This window comes from Budorcas taxicolor, chromosome 3, assembly GCF_023091745.1.
Source record: "Budorcas taxicolor isolate Tak-1 chromosome 3, Takin1.1, whole genome shotgun sequence".
In the NCBI taxonomy this organism is placed as follows: Eukaryota; Metazoa; Chordata; class Mammalia; order Artiodactyla; family Bovidae; genus Budorcas; species Budorcas taxicolor.
In genome coordinates, this window is record NC_068912.1 from 21,709,060 (window position 1) to 21,728,607 (window position 19,548).

Here is a 19,548-nt window from a genome sequence, read left to right on the forward strand (position 1 = left end):
GGTCTTTGAGGCAGTACAGCAGATTCCCCAGAGGCCACTCTAATCTTTATCCTTTCCCCTATTTCATGGGAAAAGGATGTACGTGTATAGAGGCAGACGGAGGTGTGTGTTCAGTCTCTCATCTAGAATTCTTCGTTCCCACTCTTTTTAAAGTACACATGCTGGTATTAGGTGGGATTTAGGAGGCCAGCTGTGCCCCCTACAAAGACACAGATCTAGTTAACCAGATAAGGTCTGGTGTGTGTGTATATGCAAGTGAGTTAGGCAAAAAGAGATTTTTTTCAGGGTCTTTTATTTTTGTTTCTTGCTGATTTCTTCCTAGCCACAATCACTGTGTATGTCTATGGAAAACCCCTGAGACAGGTCCCTTAGCCCCTCCCTCCAACACAGTCACACAATACCTCAGAGAATTAGAAAAGGAAACACACCAATCATCACAAATTGCTCAATAACTCTGGAATGTTGTATTTCAGTTTCCTTCTCTGTTCTCGTGGCTGCGTCTTCCTATCACACTTACTACCTAACACTTACTACCACACCCAAACCTGGCTTTTAAGGTGCTTTCCCTCAATGGAGTCACAGCCCCTGTTCCTTCTTTACAATGGGGTCAAAAATATCTAAGAGTAGATTGCCAGTCTCTAGCACTTGATGCCGCAGGGAATTCAATCTGCCTGCCTAAATATGGCTGGGGACTTTCTGGAAGTTTCTCCCGCCTCCCATCTTTATGGCTTTCAAATGTTTAGTAAGGTCGCTATGACAGCATCCACAGCTCTGTGCCTGTCTCCTTATCCAGTCCCTATTCTGGACACGCAGCTCGCCCGTGACTGTTGCATGTCAAGTGGCTGGAACCAATCAGTACGTCTAAGGCTTCCTCAGAAGCCAATCAGAGCCTAGGGAAGTGACCTCACCCAACGGGAGGACTGTGTGGGCGGAAAAAGCACCTCCTAGAGCTGAGTGTCCCTAAGTCACTCCCTTCCTCCGCACCCTCCTTACTTCCTGTAAAGCAGTACTGCCTACCCCATCCCCCTCCACACCAAGTGAGTGAGAGAAAGGCTAACTAAATTCCACAGAAGAGAAACTGCAACTCAGCCACACAGCAGCTTCTGCAAGTGGAGAATAAGATATTCAGTAAGTTCCGTCTTCACAACACACCCTTCAAAGTGGGGTTCCCAGGGTCTGGAAGAGGGTGAGTGAGTGTGCTAAAGAACAATCAGCACCTCCTCCCTCCCCACACCTGGTTTTCTTGACTCCACAAAAATAGCTGTAATCATTCCTTGTAAACAAGGACAAGATCAAGGTCAAGTGTGGGAACGTGAGAGCCTGTGTCCCATGAACACATGTGAACAGAGACAATCACGTCCCCATTGCCTGAGGACCAGAAGCTCAGAAACCAGCTGGTCTTCAGGGCATGGGCTGTTTACAGCTCACTCCGTGTTGCCCTGCAGATGAGTTCCGAATGTTCCTTGGCAGAGCTATGTTGGGACTAGGTGTCCCACCATGGGGGGTAGGAGGGAAGGGGCAAAGAACAGGAAGGCTGTAGTGCCCAGTGTGTTACACTGGACTCTCAACAGGTAAGGAGAGAAGAAAGGTTTACTAGGCATCCCCTTCATTCCTCCAGCCCTCTCCCAACTAGGCCTCACCCTGGACAGAGAGACAGATAAAAACATTTTATTGAAACTGTAAAACTGCCCTTATTCCTCTTAACTGCTCACACCCAGAAAGAACTATAAAAAATAGTAGGGGCGTGTGTACAGCTACCTCAGCTCTTAACAATTCCAGTCCTCGTTTTGACCCTCCTTTTTTCCTTTCATACAACTGAGACACTGGTCCTTTGCCCTTTTTCCCAAGATATCAGAGGAGATACCACACCACAGGAGAGAGGGAGGGTAAGTGCAGAAAAGAGAGCTATCTACTGTCACTCTCCATTTCCGTCTCCAAGGACCAAACAGGTTAGCTGGATTCTAAGCAAAGGACTTGCTTGTCCACAAAACCAAATAATAGGGGCCAGTTAGTCTCTGTGTCCTAAATCAAGAAAGATATGAAGGTCCAGGGTATTGTTTAGAGTCTGTCTTCAGTATATAGCCTCATCCATATTGTCATCACTGTCACCCCCAAAGTCCTCCCCATTGTCAAAATATGACATGATGTAATCAGTTTCCTGAAATAGAAAAAAAGGAAGGGAGGAAGAAAGGTTAGGTGAGGCATGCTTTCAGCGTTCTCCTTTCTCCCTAGGTACCAGTCTCCTCCCGTCCCAATCACAGCACTCCAGGCTTGGGAGGTCCATGCAAGCTATAGTTCACTTTTAAGAAGAGCTTAAAGCTGAAACTCCAGTACTTTGGCCACCTCATGCGAAGAGTTGACTCATTGGAAAAGACTGATGCTGGGAGGGATTGGGGGCAGGAGGAGAAGGGGACGACAGAGGACGAGATGGCTGGATGGCATCACCGACTCGATGGACGTGAGTCTGAGTGAACTCCAGGAGTTGGTGATGGACAGGGAGGCCTGGCGTGCTGCGATTCATGGGGTTGCAAAGAGTCGGACACGACTGAGCAACTGAACTGAACTGAAAGGACAGATAAAGCGGAGGGTGCTATCCTTTGTGGGCAGTATCTCCTTTGGCCCTCCAGCCCTCTGAAGAGAACATCCCTGGTGGACAGAGTTGAGATCCCTAGAGCTTATGAGTGGAAAAGACGGCGGTCTGAGAATGAAAGGTGGTTCCCTTTACCTCTTCATGTTCCTCTTCATCATATTCCTCTTCTTCTTCCTCTTCCTTCTCTTCTTCTTCTTCTTTCTCCTCATCTTCCTCTGAAGTCACTTCTTCCTCCTTCTTCTCCAGAGTCTTATGTGAGGATGAAAAGAAGATAAACCAGACTCAGCTCACAGAAGGGGGAGAACTGAGGCACCCATGGGCCAAAGCAGAGGAATGAATCTGGGGCCCAGATGGCCTCTATTCATACTTCATCCTTACCTCTAGCTTCTGTATTGTTTCCTCCTTATCTTCTGTGGTCTTAGGGGGTCTCTTGGGGAGTATAATGGTGGTCCCTGGTGAGAGGATCACAAGGTGAACCATGAGAGAGCAAGCTTCCTTCTTGGCTTTCTGTCACCTCTTGCATAGACCATGTCACTTTGCTGCCCTCCCGTGGCCACCAGAGCACCCAGCAGCCATACTGGGTAGATGGGGTAGGTAGGCATCGGGAGAGCAGGCAAGACCACCCGCAGCCTTGGCCCTCCAGTTGATGAAGGAAATCTGTACTTTCCCTCCTTTTTCCAGACACACTCACGTTCCTTCTGTAGCTTCCGCACTCGGATCTTTAGCTCCCGGGGCAGACGTCGCCAATCTAGAAACAGCAGGAATGTAAAAATCAGCCAGACTCTGCCTGGGATCTGCTATGAATGGTGACTCTTTTAAAGGAGAGATAAGGGTCAGGGTAAGGGTGAGGAAGGAAAAGGTTGGGTCAAAGTTGCTTGGAACAGAACTGTGGTTTGGATACCTCCAGAGGAGTAGGGGACATTTACCAGGTTTTTAGATAGAGTCTGTGAGTACGCTGGAGCACATGTAAGTCTTCTGAATAGGGTGGAGGTTGGGGACAGAGGAGGGTGGATAGGGTGGTGGCTCAAGCATTTGAAAGAAAAGAAGTCAGTGAAAGGGCCCATCACCTACCAGGGTTCCAATCGATGGCATTGTCAATCGGCCCTGACATCTGATATTTGTCTGAGTAACGCTCCACATCTGAGGGATCAGAGGTCAAGGGTCAAAGTTTTATCCTATCAGAACCCTCGGGTTCTTCCTGAGGGTCTAGCCCTCTCAAAACTCAGAAATTGTCGTCTTCCTCACCGCAAACCCAGAGCCCAGGGAGGGCAGCTTCAGTGAGGACCTTCAATACTCTTTTAACCTGTCTTTTCACCACCCCAAATTGCAATGTTTTTGCTATCTCTCTTAACCCCAAGGCATGGCTATATTGACTGGGAGTGCGTTACAGTGGAATGCATACTAGAGCAAGAAAATAGGGTTTCTGTCTTCCCTCTACTCCTTGTTCACGGGACTAACTTGAGCAAGTCTTTTAACTGTCTGAACTTCAGCTTCTAGAGCTTTAGGAGGAAAGTACCAGTTGTCAATACACTAAAATACTATACTTCCATACCAACTGGTAACTACCCACTATCCCAGGCCTCCCAAGTATGCCCCCTTCTCCAGTTCCTCCTGGCTCCATGACCTCTCCATGAGCCACAAACCAAAGGGCTAATATTTTAATTTGCAGGGCTTCTCAGAGACCCCTTCTCAACTCCTTCTGACTGTTTAGTGCCTGTAATATCCAGATTGTTAAAAATTTTTAATACACCTCCCCATGTATATCTGTAAAATGGGAACCTTAATACTTAAGCTCTTACTGCCTAAGATTATTGTGAAACTCAAAACAAACCATGGATACCATAATGCATTTCAAATGCAGGGGTAATTACTATGATCTCCCCAGCTAGGCAGTGCGCTTTCTGTGTCTCTTCTGACCTCTCTGGGGCCCCAGTGGTGCTAAGTACAGGGCACTACTCATGAAAGGCACTCAGAACATTCAACTGACCTCTCTTGGGGACAGCAGGCCGGATGAAGTAGGGGAGCTGCCGCATGGCCCCTCGAAGCTCCTGCTTCAGGGCCAGGACATATTCCCCTTCCTCTCCTGAGGGCAGAGGCACTGGGCGGAACTCCAAGGGCTAAGAAGGCAGAGGCAATGGTCAGTTCAGAGAAAAAAATGCTGGAGTATAAATCTAGGAGGGCCTCTCCTCTCCCCACACTTCTACCCAATGCTCCCACTGAGCAGGGGACCAAAGGCAAATGCTGGGAGCAACACAGCATTTTGAAAGCTGGGGAGCAGAGAGTATAAAAAGGGCAGACACTTCCTAGTCTGGAAAACATCCCATGTAAGTTGCAAGTACAGAGACAGGGAGGGGCCAGATGAGGATGATTTTGATGACCCAGGAGGAATCCAGGATCACATACAGTCAGTCAAGGGCATAAGGGAGTCTTGGGAAAGGGGGGCAGACACTCACAGGGAAGAGCGGAGAAGGCTGCAGGGTGGGTGGGGGCAAAGCATCCCCCTTCCCAATGCCCACAGCCTCCACGTTGAAGGTCAACTGGCCCCGGCCACAACCCCGGCCCCCACCCCGGCTGGCCATGATGGAGGGGGCCCGGGGATTCAGACATCCAATGGGAAAAACCTGATAAAGACAAAAACAAAGAGAAAAAGTACAGTAGAATGGACAGGAAACCAGGGAGGTACAAGACACTCAAATCATTTCTCCCAGAGACCTGAAAAGCCAGTTTAATTCAATGAATTTTGAGAAGGCATGGTGCCAGGCAAAGTATTTCTGAAAATATAAATAAGGATGAGACATGGTCCCAACAGGACAGATAATTGCAACATGGTGTAACTGGTGTAACTGAAGCACAAGGAGGAGAGTGACTAGACACTTGGATAAAATTTCCCTATGTTCCCAAGTTAACTGGATGTTTATCATCAGCTGCATATCTACATATGATTTTTGAATTCTTTCTCTCCCTCACTTTCCAAACCTAACTAGGCCCCAATTCAATCTAATGCAATGCATTTCAGCAAAACATTTATTAAGCATCTACCATGAAAAAGGTAGTGTGCCAGACACTGTGAGGGAACAGAAATGAGTCATCAGTCTCACTGTCAATTGGTTGGGGGTGGGGGGGGCTGTGTGAGAAGAAATATTACACTCAAACAAATCGTTTTAAACACCACTTGGAAACACAGAATCTTAGAACTGGAAAGACATGTGGAGTCTTCTAGCTCAATAATCCTCCCAGTACAATACTACCTTCTGTAAACTGTCAGTCACTCAGCTTCTGGTGGCATTTTCCTAAAGAGATGGTGTCCATTTTCCCCCAAGGCAGCCCTTCCATGTGATCAACTGTGGAAGAATTGAAAGTTCTTCCTGCTACTGTAACTGAACTCTGTCTCTTACCATCATTTTTGAAAAACCAGGCAAGATATCATGGGGAATAAAGAAAGTCATCAAATGAAAAAGAAATTTGAAAGAAATTATATGCCATAGCAGGGAAGATACCTAGCACCCAGATCTTGGCTTCTCATACCACTCTCCAGCAAAAGGAACCAGGGCTTCTTGGAGAAATGCAGCTTCTCCAATGGGGCAGGAACTACACAAGATAAGACTGAAGTATCTTGTAGTGCCAGAAAGTAAGAAAGTGCTCAAAAAACAACGCACACATTGATGGGGCTCCGTCAAAGGTACATAAGAGGCAAATGAAAGAGCTCCCAATGGCCAAAGCCTGAATAAGTTGAACCATATAATAAAGCAGCATCGGAATGCAATATCAAAGTATAAGATAAATATAAAGAGACTATACTGATATAAATAAACATTTGAACAAATTAATACATGGGAGAGAAAAAAATCCCATGTGCAGAATTCTAAATAAATTATGTAGAAAGAAAGTGTTAGTTGTGTAGTTGTGCCCGACTCTAAAATCTTGTGAACTATAGCCCACCAGGCTCCTCTGTCCGTGGAATTCTCCAGGCAAGAATACTGGAGTAGGTTGCCATTCCCTTCTCCAGGGGATCTTCCCAACCCAGTGATCAAACCTAGGTCTCCTGCATTGCAGGGAGATGCTTTACCATCTGAACCACCAGGGATTATACCCTAAAAGGGGAAAGTGTAACTCCTCACTGCTTAAGTATGGCCTGTGCATAGGGAATTTTGTCCAAAACAATTTTGGAAAGGTGGGGGGGTGGTAACTTTATGGTACAGAAATTGGACAAGCATTACTTCAGTCAGGTGACCAAAGTCAACATGAACAACTTTAAATCATATCATTAGTATGTACCCTTGTGTGCTCAGTCATGTTCAACTCTTTGTGGCCCCTTGGACTGTAGTTCACCAGGCTCCTCTGGCCATGGAATTTTCCAGGCAAGAATACTGGAATGGGTTGCCATTCCTTCTCTAGGGGAACTTCCCGACCCAGAGATCGAAACTGTGTCCCTAGCGTCTCCTGCACTGGCAGGCAGATCCTTTACCACTAGCGGCTGTGATATCTTCCTCCCCCAAACTGATACCCCAGTCTATAAACAGGAGGAAAAAAGCAGACACATTCCAATGGAGAAGCATCTTATAATATACGTGACCAGTACTCTTCAAAACTGTCAGGGTCATCAAAAACAAGAAAAGTTCACACTTCCTTTGTAAAAGAGAGCTGTCCTAGTGGTAGCATTCTTAAAAAAAAAAAAAAAATTCCTTTTGTTTTCTAATTACAGAAGTAACAGTAAGTAAAGTTGCTCAGTCGTGTCTGACCCTTTGTGACCCCATGGACTGTAGCCTACCAGGCTTCTCCGTCCATGGGATTTTCCAGGCAAGAATACTGGAGTGGGTTGCCATTTCCTTCTCCAGGAGATCTTTCCAACCCAGGGATTGAACCCAGGTCTCCCACACTGTAGGCAGAGAAAAATGGCACCCCACTCCAGTACTCTTGCCTGGAAAGTCCCATGGATGGAGGAGCCTGGTAGGCTGCAGTCCATGGGGTCGCTAAGAGTCGGACACAACTGAACGACTTCACTTTCACGCACTGGAGGAGGAAATGGCAACCCACTCTAGTGTTCTTGCCTAGAGAATCCCAGGGACAGAGGAGCCTGGCAGGAGGCCGTCTATGGGATCACACAGAGTCGGACATGACTGAAGTGACTTAGCAGCAGCAGCAGCAAACTTGAAAAGATACAAATGAGGTATAAAGAAAAATATCTACTAACCATGATGTAGTAATAATCATTACGAACATTTGCATATGCATCCTTTCAATTCCACTTCTGTATTATATATACAGTTTTGTGCATTATAAGTGTCTATATATATAGACATAATAAGGCCATGATAACTAATTGTAATGTGGTATCCTGGACAGGATCCTGGAACAGAAAAAGAGCCTTAGGTAAAACTAAGTAACGCCAAATCAAGCATAGACTTTACATGATTACAATGTATCAATATTTATTCATTAATTATAACAAATATACCATATTAATATATTATGTTAATAATAGGGGAAACTGGTGCCAGGGTGTATGGAAACTTTTTGTACTACCTGCTCAGTTTTTCTGTAAATCTCAAAGTGTTTTAAGAAATAAAATCTATTAATAAAGAAAGAAACATGAGTATCAATTCAAAATTCACAGTTCTCTGACCTTCCTTGGTTTTCATTACCCTGACAATTTTATTAAAGATTACTGGTCAAATATATTATAGGATGTTCCTCTATTGGAATTTTTCTGAGGTTTTTCTCTTGATTAGACTGGGGTTGTGGATTTGGAGGAGGATGATCAACAAGACAAAGTGACATTTTCATCACATCATATGAGCGTACATACTAATAACATGTTAGTTATGGAACAATAAGAGACAATATAATACATAATCATGACCTCTCAAATTAGTGTTTCATAATAAAATTGTTCCCACAGTCCAGAGAAGAGAGGAAGCTAAGAGGACTAGGATGGTGAGGGGAGGCTTTAGGAATCACAAGGTCCCAAGTTTGGATCAGACCTTAGAAATCGTTTCCTTTCTTTCTTTCAACAAATATCTATTGAGCATCTACTGTAATCTACTGTAACTTGTAGCTCAGTTGGTAAAGAATTTGCCTACAATGCAGGAGACCCAGGTTTGATTCCTGGGTCAGGAAGATCCCCTGGAGAAGGCAATGGTAACCCACTACAGTATTCTTGCCTGGAGAATCCCATAGACAGAGAAGCCTGGCAGGCTACACTCCATGGGGTCGCAAGAGTCAGACACGATTTAGCAACTAAACCACACCCACTGCCACTATAAGCCAGACATAATGCTAGACAATGGAGATCATGGTGAATCCTTTACTTTAGACATTCAGCTTTCCTTTGATAAACCATATCTAGTAAGCTGTTATCCAGCTTCAATTTAAACTTTTTAGCAAATCTTTTTATCTCACTTTACAAGTCATTCCATTTTGGGATATTTGTTCTTTAATCAAAATCAAAAAAATAAAACAAGAAATATATGACTCAACAAAATGCACTCCACAAAAGATTAGTCAGGGAAAAAAAGATTTTAAAATATATTCAAGGTAATCTATTTTGTCAGATTTACACACACCCATACATATAAGTAAAAAAGTTGTTCTTTTTCAAAAAATTAATTTATTTTTTATTGAAGGATAATTGCTTTACAGAAAAGTTTTTCTTAAAGGGTATACAACAAGAATTAACATTGGTTAACTTAAGGTGATGGGTTTTGGAGATTTCTTGGTAATATACATTTTAAGCATTGTTTTTCCTCTGTACCAAAAAGGTATTACTTTTATAATAAGAGGAAAATATTCATTAGAAAGTTAAAAATATAGTAACTGAATAGTAGATGAGATTAACAATATGTAACAGGAAGGAGAGGGTAGGGAAAGGTTTGCTTAAGAAATCTGGAAAGCTTCAAGTCTAACTGCCATGAAAATGTGAGGAAAAGACAGCTGTTAATGAGGTATCACCTCATATTAGTCAGAATGGCCATCATCAAAAAGTCTACAAACAATAAATGCTGGAGAGGGTGTGGAGAAAAGGGAACCCTCCCACACTGTTGGTGGGAATGTAAACTGGTACAGACAATATGGGGAACAGCATGAAGATTCCTTTAAAAACTAAAATTACAACTACCATATGACCCAGAAATCTCACTCCCAGGTGCATACTTGGAGAAAACCATAATTCAAAAAGATACATGCACCCCAATGTTCACTGCAGCACTTTTTGCGATAGCCATGATATGGAGGCAACCTAAATGTACATCGACAGATAAACAGATAAAGACGGTGTGATACATACAACACAATACAATGGAATATTACTCAGGCATAAAAGTAATGAAATTCTGCCATCTGCAGAGACTTGGATGGACCTAGAGACTGCCATATAGAGTGAAGTAAGTCAGAAAGAGAAAAATCAATATCATACATTAACACATATATGTACAATCTAGAAAAATGGTGTAGATGATCTTATTTGCAAAGCAAAAATAGAGACAGACATAGAAAACAAATATAGATACCAAGGGGTAAGAGGGTGGGTGGGACGAATTGGGAGACTGGGATTGACATATATTCACTATTGATACTATGTATACAATAGATAACTAATGAGAACCTACTGTACAGCACAGGGAACTTTACTCAATGCTCTATGGTGATCTAAATGGGAAGGAAATCTAAAAAAGAGAGGATATATGTATATATACAGCTGATTGACTTTGCTGTGCAGCAGAAACTAACACATTGTAAAGTCCAATAAGAAGTAATAAATAAACAAAAAACAGCTGTTAGTTAATAGATTAAACTGTGATCTGATTTAAAGAACACATTAGGTGAGAGATCCTGTCTTATAGATGTGAGAGAGGGAGCAAGAATTTGCCACTGTGTTTTCAGGCCCTTTCAAGGGAAAACACTGTTAACTAGCCGGCTTAGGTATCCCTCCATCTGATAGATACAGTTCTATCAGTGGAGACAGGAGCTGTTTTGATTGCAAAGCAGTGAGGTGTTAAGAAAAGGCCATGAGCTTTGAGGTGAGACAAATCTAACTCCATTTCCACATACTGACCAAGTAACCCTCAAGAAATGTGGGGTAAAAAGAAGACAAAACTTTTTTTAATTAAAGCATTAAACTGGTGGTTAGGAAACTGTAAACCATCCATCTGTACCCTACTCAGCTTAGGAATCTACAAGGCTCTTCTATGTAAGATTGTGATGAAGTGATTGTGATTCTTGAAGATGTTCAAGGTTTCCTATAATCTGGTCCCAAACTACCCCTCCATAAACATCACGCATTCTCCTTCCCCCACAAACAACATCCCACATATGTTATACTCATTCCCAACTGTGCCATAACTGTTTTAATATGGTAGAAGTTACTAAAAAGCCTTTCTTAAATTTGATGTTATTGCTTTTCTGTATTTTTTTTTTTTTAACTGCTTCTTAGTAACTTCTGCTACATTACGCAGTTCGGCACAGTTGGGAATGAGTATAATATATGTGAGATCCTGTTGTCTGTGGGGGAAGGGGAGTGCAAGAGTGAATAATAGGGAGGGTTGATGTTTCCTTATCTGCAAAATGGAAATAATAATAAAAACCATCTTAATTCATTCAACGAGTATTTACTCAGTTCTTATTCAGTGTCAGGCACTGTTCCAAATGCTAGAGATGTAGCAGTGAACAAAATGGACAAAAACTGCTGCACGCATGGAGTTTAAAAGGAGCTTGCATTGTAATGGAGGTCTCAGTATACAGATGGTTCAAGTCATGAGACTGGGAGAGATTCCTAAAGGAGTGGATGTGAAGAGAGAAAAGAAGAGATCCAGGGACTGAGGCTTGGAGCCCTCTAACATTTAGAATTTGCTATATTTGTAATAAATAAGACAAAGATTTAACACTCTTATTATATTAGAACTCATGGAAATGAAGAAAAATCATCCCAATAGAATAAATATGCAAAGAACATGAATAGGCAATTGACAAAAGAATGGTTAATCAAACTATTTTTTAATCTATAAAACTGGCAAAGATTTAAAAATTAATCAGGCTTCCATGAGTTTTTTTGAAGTGGACACTCTCATACCTCACTGGAAGAATTATAAATACAATATTTTGGGTGAGCAATTTGACTCTTTGAATCTACAGCCTTTTAAAAGTTAATATCCTTAATCCAGTAATTCCACTTTTAAAACTTATCCAAAGAAATCACCAGGAAGGGGGTTCAGGATGGGGAACACATGTACACCCATGGTGGATTCATGTTGATGTATGGCAAAACCAAAACAATATTGTAAAGTTTTTTTAAAAAAATTTTAATAAGTAAATAATAAAATTATATGTCAAAAAAAGAGAGAAATCATCAGATACATAGTCAGAGATATAAAAGCATGTTTATCAAAGAGCTATCCATAGTAGCACAAATTCTGAAATAACCTAAATAGTCCAACAAAAAATGAATGGTTGGGGCTTTCTCACTGGAGAAGAAATTGGCAACCTACTCCAGTATTCCTGCCTGGAGAATCCCGTGGACAGAGGAGCCTGGTGGGCTGCTGTCCATGGGGTCGAACAGAGTCAGACACAGCTGAAGCAACTTAGCATGCATGCATTGGAGAAGGAAATGGCAACCCACTCCAGTATTCTTGCCTGGAGAATCCCAGGGACAGAGGAGCCTGGTAGGCTGCTGTCTATGGGGTCGCACAGGGTCAGACATGACTGAAGCGACTTAGCAGAAGCAACAGCAGCAGCAGCAGCAGCAGCAGCAGCAGCAGCAGCAGCAGAGGCTTCCTCAGCGGTCCAGTGGTTAAGAATCTGCCTTGCAACACAAGGGACACTGGTTCAGTCCCTGGTCCTTAAGATCCCACATGCCATGGAGCAACTAAGCCCATCTGCCACAACTACTGAGCCCAGGCATTGCAACTTCTGAAAGCCATGCGCTTAGATCCTGTGCTCCTCAACAAAAGAAGCCACCGCAATGAGAAGCCCACACACCGAAACAAAGAGTAGCCCCCACTTGCCATAACTAGACACAACTAGAGAAAGTCTACTTGAAGCAACGAAGGCCCATCACAGCCAATAAATAAATAAATCTTAAACAACAAAAAAAGACCTAATGACCAACTTCAATAAGTAGGCTTTATTTTTAAAAAGATGAACGGCTAAAAAAAAATCAAATATCTATGTTAGACTATTATGTATACATAATAAAAATTTCAAATAATATTTAAAGGCAGAAAAATGTTCACAATATGATATAAAGTGGAGAAAGCATGATAAAAGGTTGTATTTGTTGTATGGCCCTATGTGTGTAATACACACACACACACACACATATATATACATATGTATACATGCAGGAAATAAATTGAAGGGATTCATTGTCATGATGTAATAGACATTTTATGGTTTTCTAGGATAAATGTATATTACTTCTATAAACAGAAAACAAAGAGAAGATTTTCTTTATCTTTAAGAATGTTACCATTAGGACAGTTCTGTCTCTTTTACAGTGAAAATGTGGAATACATTTTGTTGAGCCATATATTTCCTGTTGTATTTGTTGGATATTGATTGAAGAGCAAAGTGAGATAGGAAGTTCTCTTACTAAAAAGTTTAAACAGAAGCTGGATAATAATTTACTAAATATGATTTATCAGAGGAAGGATGCATATCTAAAGTAAAGGATTAACTATGATCCCCATTCTCCAGCATTATGTCTGACATATAGTAGATGCTCAATAAATATTTGCTGAAAGAATGAATACATGACTCCTAAGGTCTTTTCCAAACTTGAGACCTTGTGATTCCTAAAGGCTCCCTTCACCATCCCAGTCCTATTAGCTTTCTCCCTTCTCTCGACTTTGGGACCAATTACATTATGAACCATCAACTTAAGAGGTCATAATGATATACTGTATTGTATTTTACTTCGTGTTTTATTAATTGCTCCCTAATTACATCAGAAGTTTAAATTTTTCCTTTCCAATCAATTCCATCCAATTAACTTTTCCTGGGCACTGTGCATTTAATACATAATACATTGTATTGTATTAAATACTAGAACTTGCCCTATAAAACTTTATATTGAAACATTAAAGAGGGAGAGGGCACTAAGGGCTCCAGTAAAAGTACACATAAAATGCTATCATCAGACTGAGGAACAATTAATCCTGAAGAAAAAAAAAAATTGGTCCAGGAAAGCTACAGGTAGGAGGTAATATTTCATCAGAGTTTTGATAGACAACGGGAGTCTGTCAAGCTCTTAGTACTAACAGATTTAGGGGAAGCTGGTTCCCAGTAAAAAGTCAGAGGTACCAGAGAGTCTTCCACTTTCTCCTTTAATATATCTCCCCTCTGCGCGAAGGAAAACTACAGTGCTCCAGTGTATAATCAACACAGCAAAGGGAGCCCACAGGGACAGGGTGCGGAACTAGAAGGGGGCAGATCCAACAGGCTGCCGGAAAGCGTTGTCTCTCTAGCTAGCAGCTGGTCCCTGGTGAAGTAGTTCGGGAGGTGCGGGATGGAACCAGGTCAGAGCCACCAAGTCGCGGGCCTTACCTGCTGCCCCTCCCCCACGCGGAAAACACGCCGCAGCCAACTTGAAATTTGCTTGTCTTCCTCTAGCTGGTGGCGTTCTAGGTCCGCCTCCCAGAGCTCCCCATTGGTGAGTTCTCCCAGCCAATCTAGGGGAAGCCGAGGAGGTCCGCCCACTTGAAACTGAGGAGGGGAGGGAGGGAGAGAGTTAGCCGGAACTCAGGCTAGCCAAGCTGGGTGAGTAGAAAGATGGGGTTGCAGAACCAACCCCGGGGTCAGTCATTTCAGACCTCATCTCAGATGGAGGACCCCTTGGCCTGGCGACGGTTCACAGAGGGAAGCTGATCCTTAGATTTCACCGAGGGACTCTATAGAAAGAGCTTCCACAGAGAAATAAAACTCCCTTAGGGATCATTCTTTTTGTGGCTTCACACTTGGCCTCTGCTCCATTCCTCCAGTCTTCCCTTCAGTTCTGCGCTGCTTCCCTCCAGCACCACCCATGAGTATTTCTTTTCTAGAAAAATGTTTTCCTGTAGGTTGCTGCCATGTCTGTGAGAAGATGGAAACAGGCTTTGGGAAAGGAAGGATTAGGAAATCAGATAACCAGAGTTGGGGAGATAGGGAAGGAGTCCAGTGTTTACTCCATTTTCCACCTCCTTCCAGCTCCTCCTAGCCTTTGGTTAAAGAGGGTGGGGTTGGGAGGAGGGGTCCCACTTTTACACACACACAAAAAAAACAGAAACAATGGGGAAAGAGATCAGAGTAGAGACAGAATCTAGAAGTTAGTCAAGAACAATAATCCTGATGTCAGAGAAAATGGCCCTGGGAGTGAAGCCTCTGGACTGGGAAGGCTGTTGGTGGAGTGGCAAGCACCCAGTCTCTGGAATAGGACAGAAACAGAGCTGTGAAGCTTTGGAGAACTGCTTAACTTTTACTAAGTCATAGTTTCTTTATAACAAGAAAATAATTCCTACCTTATAGCATTGTTGTGAGGATTGGAGATAATGTGTGTAAAGTACTTACATAATTGGCACATAGTTGGTTTCCAGTAAATGGTGTGTGCATGCTAAGTTGCTTCAGTTGTGTCCGACTCTTTGTGACCCTGTGGACTGCACCCTGCCAGGCTCTTCTGTTCATGGGATTCTCCAGGCAGGAATCCTGGGGTGGGTTGCCATTTCCTTCTCCAGGGGATCTTCCCGACCCAGAGGTCGAAACATGGTACCTACTAAAAATGGGTAGCTCCCCTGCAAATATTTCTCTCTCCCCCCTTTTCAGGAACATTATATCTTGTGTCTGGTGGCCTCCAGCCTCTAAATTATCTCAAGTGAGTTTGCCAAATCCTTAGGACTTTTTCCTCACCGCCCCCCGCCCCCCCCACACTTTCCCTGATGCCTTCCAGCTGGACACAAACTCATTCCTAAAATATGCAGATGGAAGCTATGGTAACCATGGAGACAGGGCAGGTGGTGAGGAGAGGCAGAGACAGACACTGAGACAAACCGACTGCTACAGATAGGGAGAAAGAAGACTTTAAGGAACGATTCTAACAGAGACCTGCAAACAAGATGGGAAAACGAGCCTAAGCAAGACCGAGAATAAATAGATGCAATGAGAGAGAATGTGTTACAAAGTTCACTCTTCTCTGCCCCTTTTCTCTCTCTCTTCCTTCCATCCCTCCAAAAATATGGGGAGGAGGCATCTGGGAATAACCCCTTGCTGTATCTAAAAATGACCCCAACCTCCGCATACTTATCTAAGTCTGTATAAGGGAGCTGAGGTCCAAGTTTATTTGTGATGCATGTTCCGGTTGCGGGGAGGTGTAATGAAGATGTATCGCTGTGTCTGACTCCAGCTCCCCCTGACATTTAAACTAGGAGAAGGCAGCCAGATCTCTTGCCTCCCTCTGTACAGTAAGGACTCCAGCTGTGGATCCCATTGCCTCTCTCTTCACCTCTCTATATAGTGTACCGTGTACCGTGTGGCAGGTCAGACCTGGCGCACAGGCGCGCATCAACGCACGAAGAGCGGAGAATGGGGATCTGCTGAAGCTAGACGAAGAATTGGGATGGTCCCAGTCTGGGTCGCGGAGGAGTCTCTTGAGGAACATTTAGGTTTGTTGTGACTGAGGGGCTAAGAAAGGGAAGTCAGGATTGGAGCCTCTAGCTTTTGAGGGTTTATGTGTGCATGGGTGGGGTAATGGTTTGGTGCCTGACGCCCCCACCCGCAGAGACTAGGCTATAAATAGCGAAGCATAGCTCCGCCCCCCCCCCCCCCAAGCTTCTCTCCTCCGGAGCCGGCGCTGTGCCCGGGGCGCACAGGGAGGAGGGACCAGGATTCTGTGCCCGGGCGCAGATACTGACACCAAGGGAATCCGAGTGCCCACCCCCACGCCATGTGGGCCCCCAGGAACCCGGTTCCGCCACCCCAGCTGCCCCGTGGCCCTGGCCTCAGCCCTGGCCCGGAGGAGACTCTGCGGACTTACAGGTATCTATTTGGGTGCACAACCTGGGAGGGGAAAGAGCAAGGAGTGATGAGGAATATAGCAGGAGCAAAAGAACCCCCCAATTCTCCCCCCACCCTTTTTAGGTCCCAAACGCAAGCTGCCTCCCTCCCCCCATTCAGTTTGTGGGGCTGTGGCAACCTAAAAGAGGTTAGGAATGGGACTGTATGTGTGAATGTATGGGTGCATGTGTGTGGGTGGGTGGCGTTCAACATCCTAGAAAGGGGGATTCCAAGTGCGGATAAGAAAAGGGGGATGCTGGAAAGGTCTGATAAGCCGTGGGGTGAGGGTGGGGGTGCGGATATCCCTGCGCGTGCACGTACGCGTTTGCACGCGTGCTCGTCCTTCAGTGCGGGTGCACCCTTCTCATCTCCTCAGGCATGCGCTGGGGGGATGAGGGCGGCTCAGAGGCATGAGTTAGAAGAAGGACTGTGTACCATGCCGTGGAGATCTCCCCCATCCCACGCGGGTCCTTCCACCTGTACCTCAGTTTCCCTGCCTGAATCAGTAAATAAGATCTTTCTCTTTTTTGCAGGGATTGGCTTCGCCCCTGAGCCTGCAGGCCTCTACCAGCCACTACCCTCACCCCCCCTAGGCGTCCTCGGCAGGTCCCAATCCCGGCTCCAACGGTGCTTTCTCCCCAGCGGCAGCTATGCTGCACACCGAGGGCCACGCTCTTCTTCGGGCCGTGGGTCAGGGTAAGCTACGCTTGGCCCGTTTGCTTCTGGAGGGGGGCGCCTACGTGAATGAGGGTGATGCTCAAGGGGAGACTGCGCTAATGGCGGCCTGTCGGGCCCGGTACGACGACCCCCAGAACAAGGCACGCATGGTACGCTACCTTCTGGAGCAAGGCGCGGACCCCAACATCGCAGATCGCCTAGGGCGCACGGCGCTCATGCACGCTTGCGCGGGCGGCGGGGGCGCCGCGGTGGCCTCCCTGCTCCTTGCCCATGGCGCGGACCCCTCAGTCCGAGATCACGCCGGCGCCTCGGCGCTTGTCCACGCCCTGGACCGCGGGGACCGAGAGACCCTTGCCACGCTGCTGGACGCCTGCAAGGCCAAGGGCACGGAGGTCATCATCATCACCACTGACACCTCGCCCTCCGGCACCAAGAAGACCCGCCAGTATCTCAATTCCCCACCGTCCCCGGGGGTGGAGGACCCCGCTCCCGCTCCTCCTAGCCCCGGGGTCTGCACGTCGCCTTCGGAAATCCAACTGCAGACTTCAGGAGCGGGAGGACGAGGATTGTTATCCCCTCGCGCCCAGGAAGAAGAGGAGAAGAGGGACGTATTTGAATTCCCTCTTCCTAAGCCCCCAGATGACCCCTCCCCTTCCGAGCCACTCCCCAAACCACCCCGCCATCCTCCAAAACCCCTCAAAAGGCTCAACTCCGAGCCCTGGGGCCTAGTGGCCCCTCCTCAACCTGTCCCGCCTGCCGAAGGGAGGCTGGGGTTCGAGCGCCTGACCGCGGAATTCAACGGCCTGACCCTGACAGGTCGACCGCGTCTTTCCCGACGTCACAGCACCGAAGGCCCAGAGGACCCGCCCCCGTGGGCGGAGAAAGTGACGGGTGGGGGTCCTCTCTCTCGCAGAAACACAGCGCCAGAAGCTCAGGAGTCGGGCCCCTCTTCAGGGCTGAGGCAGAAACTGAGCCGCATGGAGTCGGTGGAGCTCGATACTCCCGGAAATCTTTGCCCCGACTCGCCCGAGTGCAGCCGCCCGTCCCTGGAGCGCCGCAGATACAGCGCCTCCCCGCTGACCCTCCCTCCAGCGGGCTCGGTTTCCTCCCCGCGCCAGTCCCAGGAGAGTCTTCCTGGGGCTGTATCTCCGCTGAGCGGGCGGAGGCGGAGTCCCGGGTTGCTGGAGCGGAGGGGCTCGGGGACGTTGCTCCTGGACCACATCTCACAAACGCGGCCAGGTTTCCTGCCCCCGCTCAATGTCAGCCCCCATCCTCCCATCCCCGACATTCGCCCGGGAGGTCGGGCGCCTTCGCTGCCCGCCCCTCCCCAGGCGGGGGCGCCAGGCTCTCCCAGGACCAAGCGCAAGTTGGTGAGACGCCACTCCATGCAGACTGAGCAGATCCGCCTGCTAGGGGGCTTCCAGAGTCTAGGCGGGCCAGGGGAGCCTGGGCGCTGAGAGGAGTGAGAGGAGCCAAGGTGGGTGGGGATCAGGACCTTGGGACGGGTGGGAAAACCAGTTCACACACACACACTATGGACATAGAGGTCTCTTGCATGTGCTCATGGGCACGGTGCACACATACATGGGTAAACATGTGTCCACAAGCACAGTACTCGTATTTGCAGAGAAGGGTAAGTACTCTATTTATTGGGCATATAGACATGCATTCATGCCCTGGTCACTTCACAGTGCATATGGGAATTTCTCGTGCCCTTGGACACAGCGCACACAGGACCGCTTGTGCTAGGGCCCCCAGAGGGTCCCAAACTCAACTTGCATTTGTTCAGAAGCATTAGGGACCCCCTACTTATGGGTAATCTCCAATCTCTGCCCTCCTGCAACAGTAATCCCTTGCTTTCCATGTATGCCCTGCAACACAGCCTGCTCATGATTTCGGACACGCTACCCTCTTCGTGAATATCCCAACCCATTCTGCAGGTCTTGCTTTTCAATCCAGGCCTGGCTCCTTGTTCACACCCTGCTTCCAGCCCTAACCACTTTTCAGGATAGCTTCTTTACTCCCCTTGGGAATATCCTACAGCAATCCCCAGCCTCAGTTCTGCTGCTGCCCTCCCTGCTCTCAGCTTTACTTCTCAGCTTCCAGCTTTTTCTTCCCAGCCCATCCCCCTAACCAAAACACCAGGTTGTTTCATTTTCCCAGGAGGTGGGTCATGGGCTCTAAGCTGCTCTTCGGTCCATCTGAGCTTAAGAACACCCCAACAGGTTGACATGGGGAGTAACCCTAAATCATTCCTCTCTCCAGTT

The 19,548-nt window shown here is 46.2% G+C and overlaps 2 protein-coding genes across 3 annotated transcripts; one reads left to right on the forward strand and one right to left on the reverse strand.

Annotated features, from left to right (window-relative positions):
- Positions 1 to 312: 312 nt before the first annotated feature.
- Positions 313 to 14,213, reverse strand: POLR3GL (RNA polymerase III subunit GL). Of its 2 annotated transcripts, none has more exons than XM_052637061.1 (8): positions 14,126 to 14,213; positions 5,044 to 5,211; positions 4,578 to 4,707; positions 3,662 to 3,730; positions 3,282 to 3,338; positions 2,969 to 3,042; positions 2,726 to 2,839; positions 313 to 2,158 (listed from the first exon to the last, which is right to left on the reverse strand). In XM_052637061.1, exons 2-8 carry the CDS (start codon positions 5,167 to 5,169, stop codon positions 2,072 to 2,074), a joined length of 657 nt encoding a protein of 218 aa, XP_052493021.1. In that variant the 5' UTR covers positions 5,170 to 5,211; positions 14,126 to 14,213; the 3' UTR covers positions 313 to 2,071. The 2 variants fall into 2 exon arrangements, with proteins under 2 accessions (XP_052493021.1, XP_052493020.1); XM_052637060.1 differs by lacking the exon at positions 14,126 to 14,213 and adding an exon at positions 7,782 to 7,873.
- Positions 14,214 to 17,253: 3,040 nt separating this feature from the next.
- On the forward strand, positions 17,254 to 18,738 carry ANKRD34A (ankyrin repeat domain 34A). The gene has a single exon (XM_052638198.1). The coding sequence runs from the start codon at positions 17,254 to 17,256 to the stop codon at positions 18,736 to 18,738; it is 1,485 nt and encodes a 494-aa protein (XP_052494158.1).
- The last annotated feature ends 810 nt before the right edge of the window (positions 18,739 to 19,548 follow it).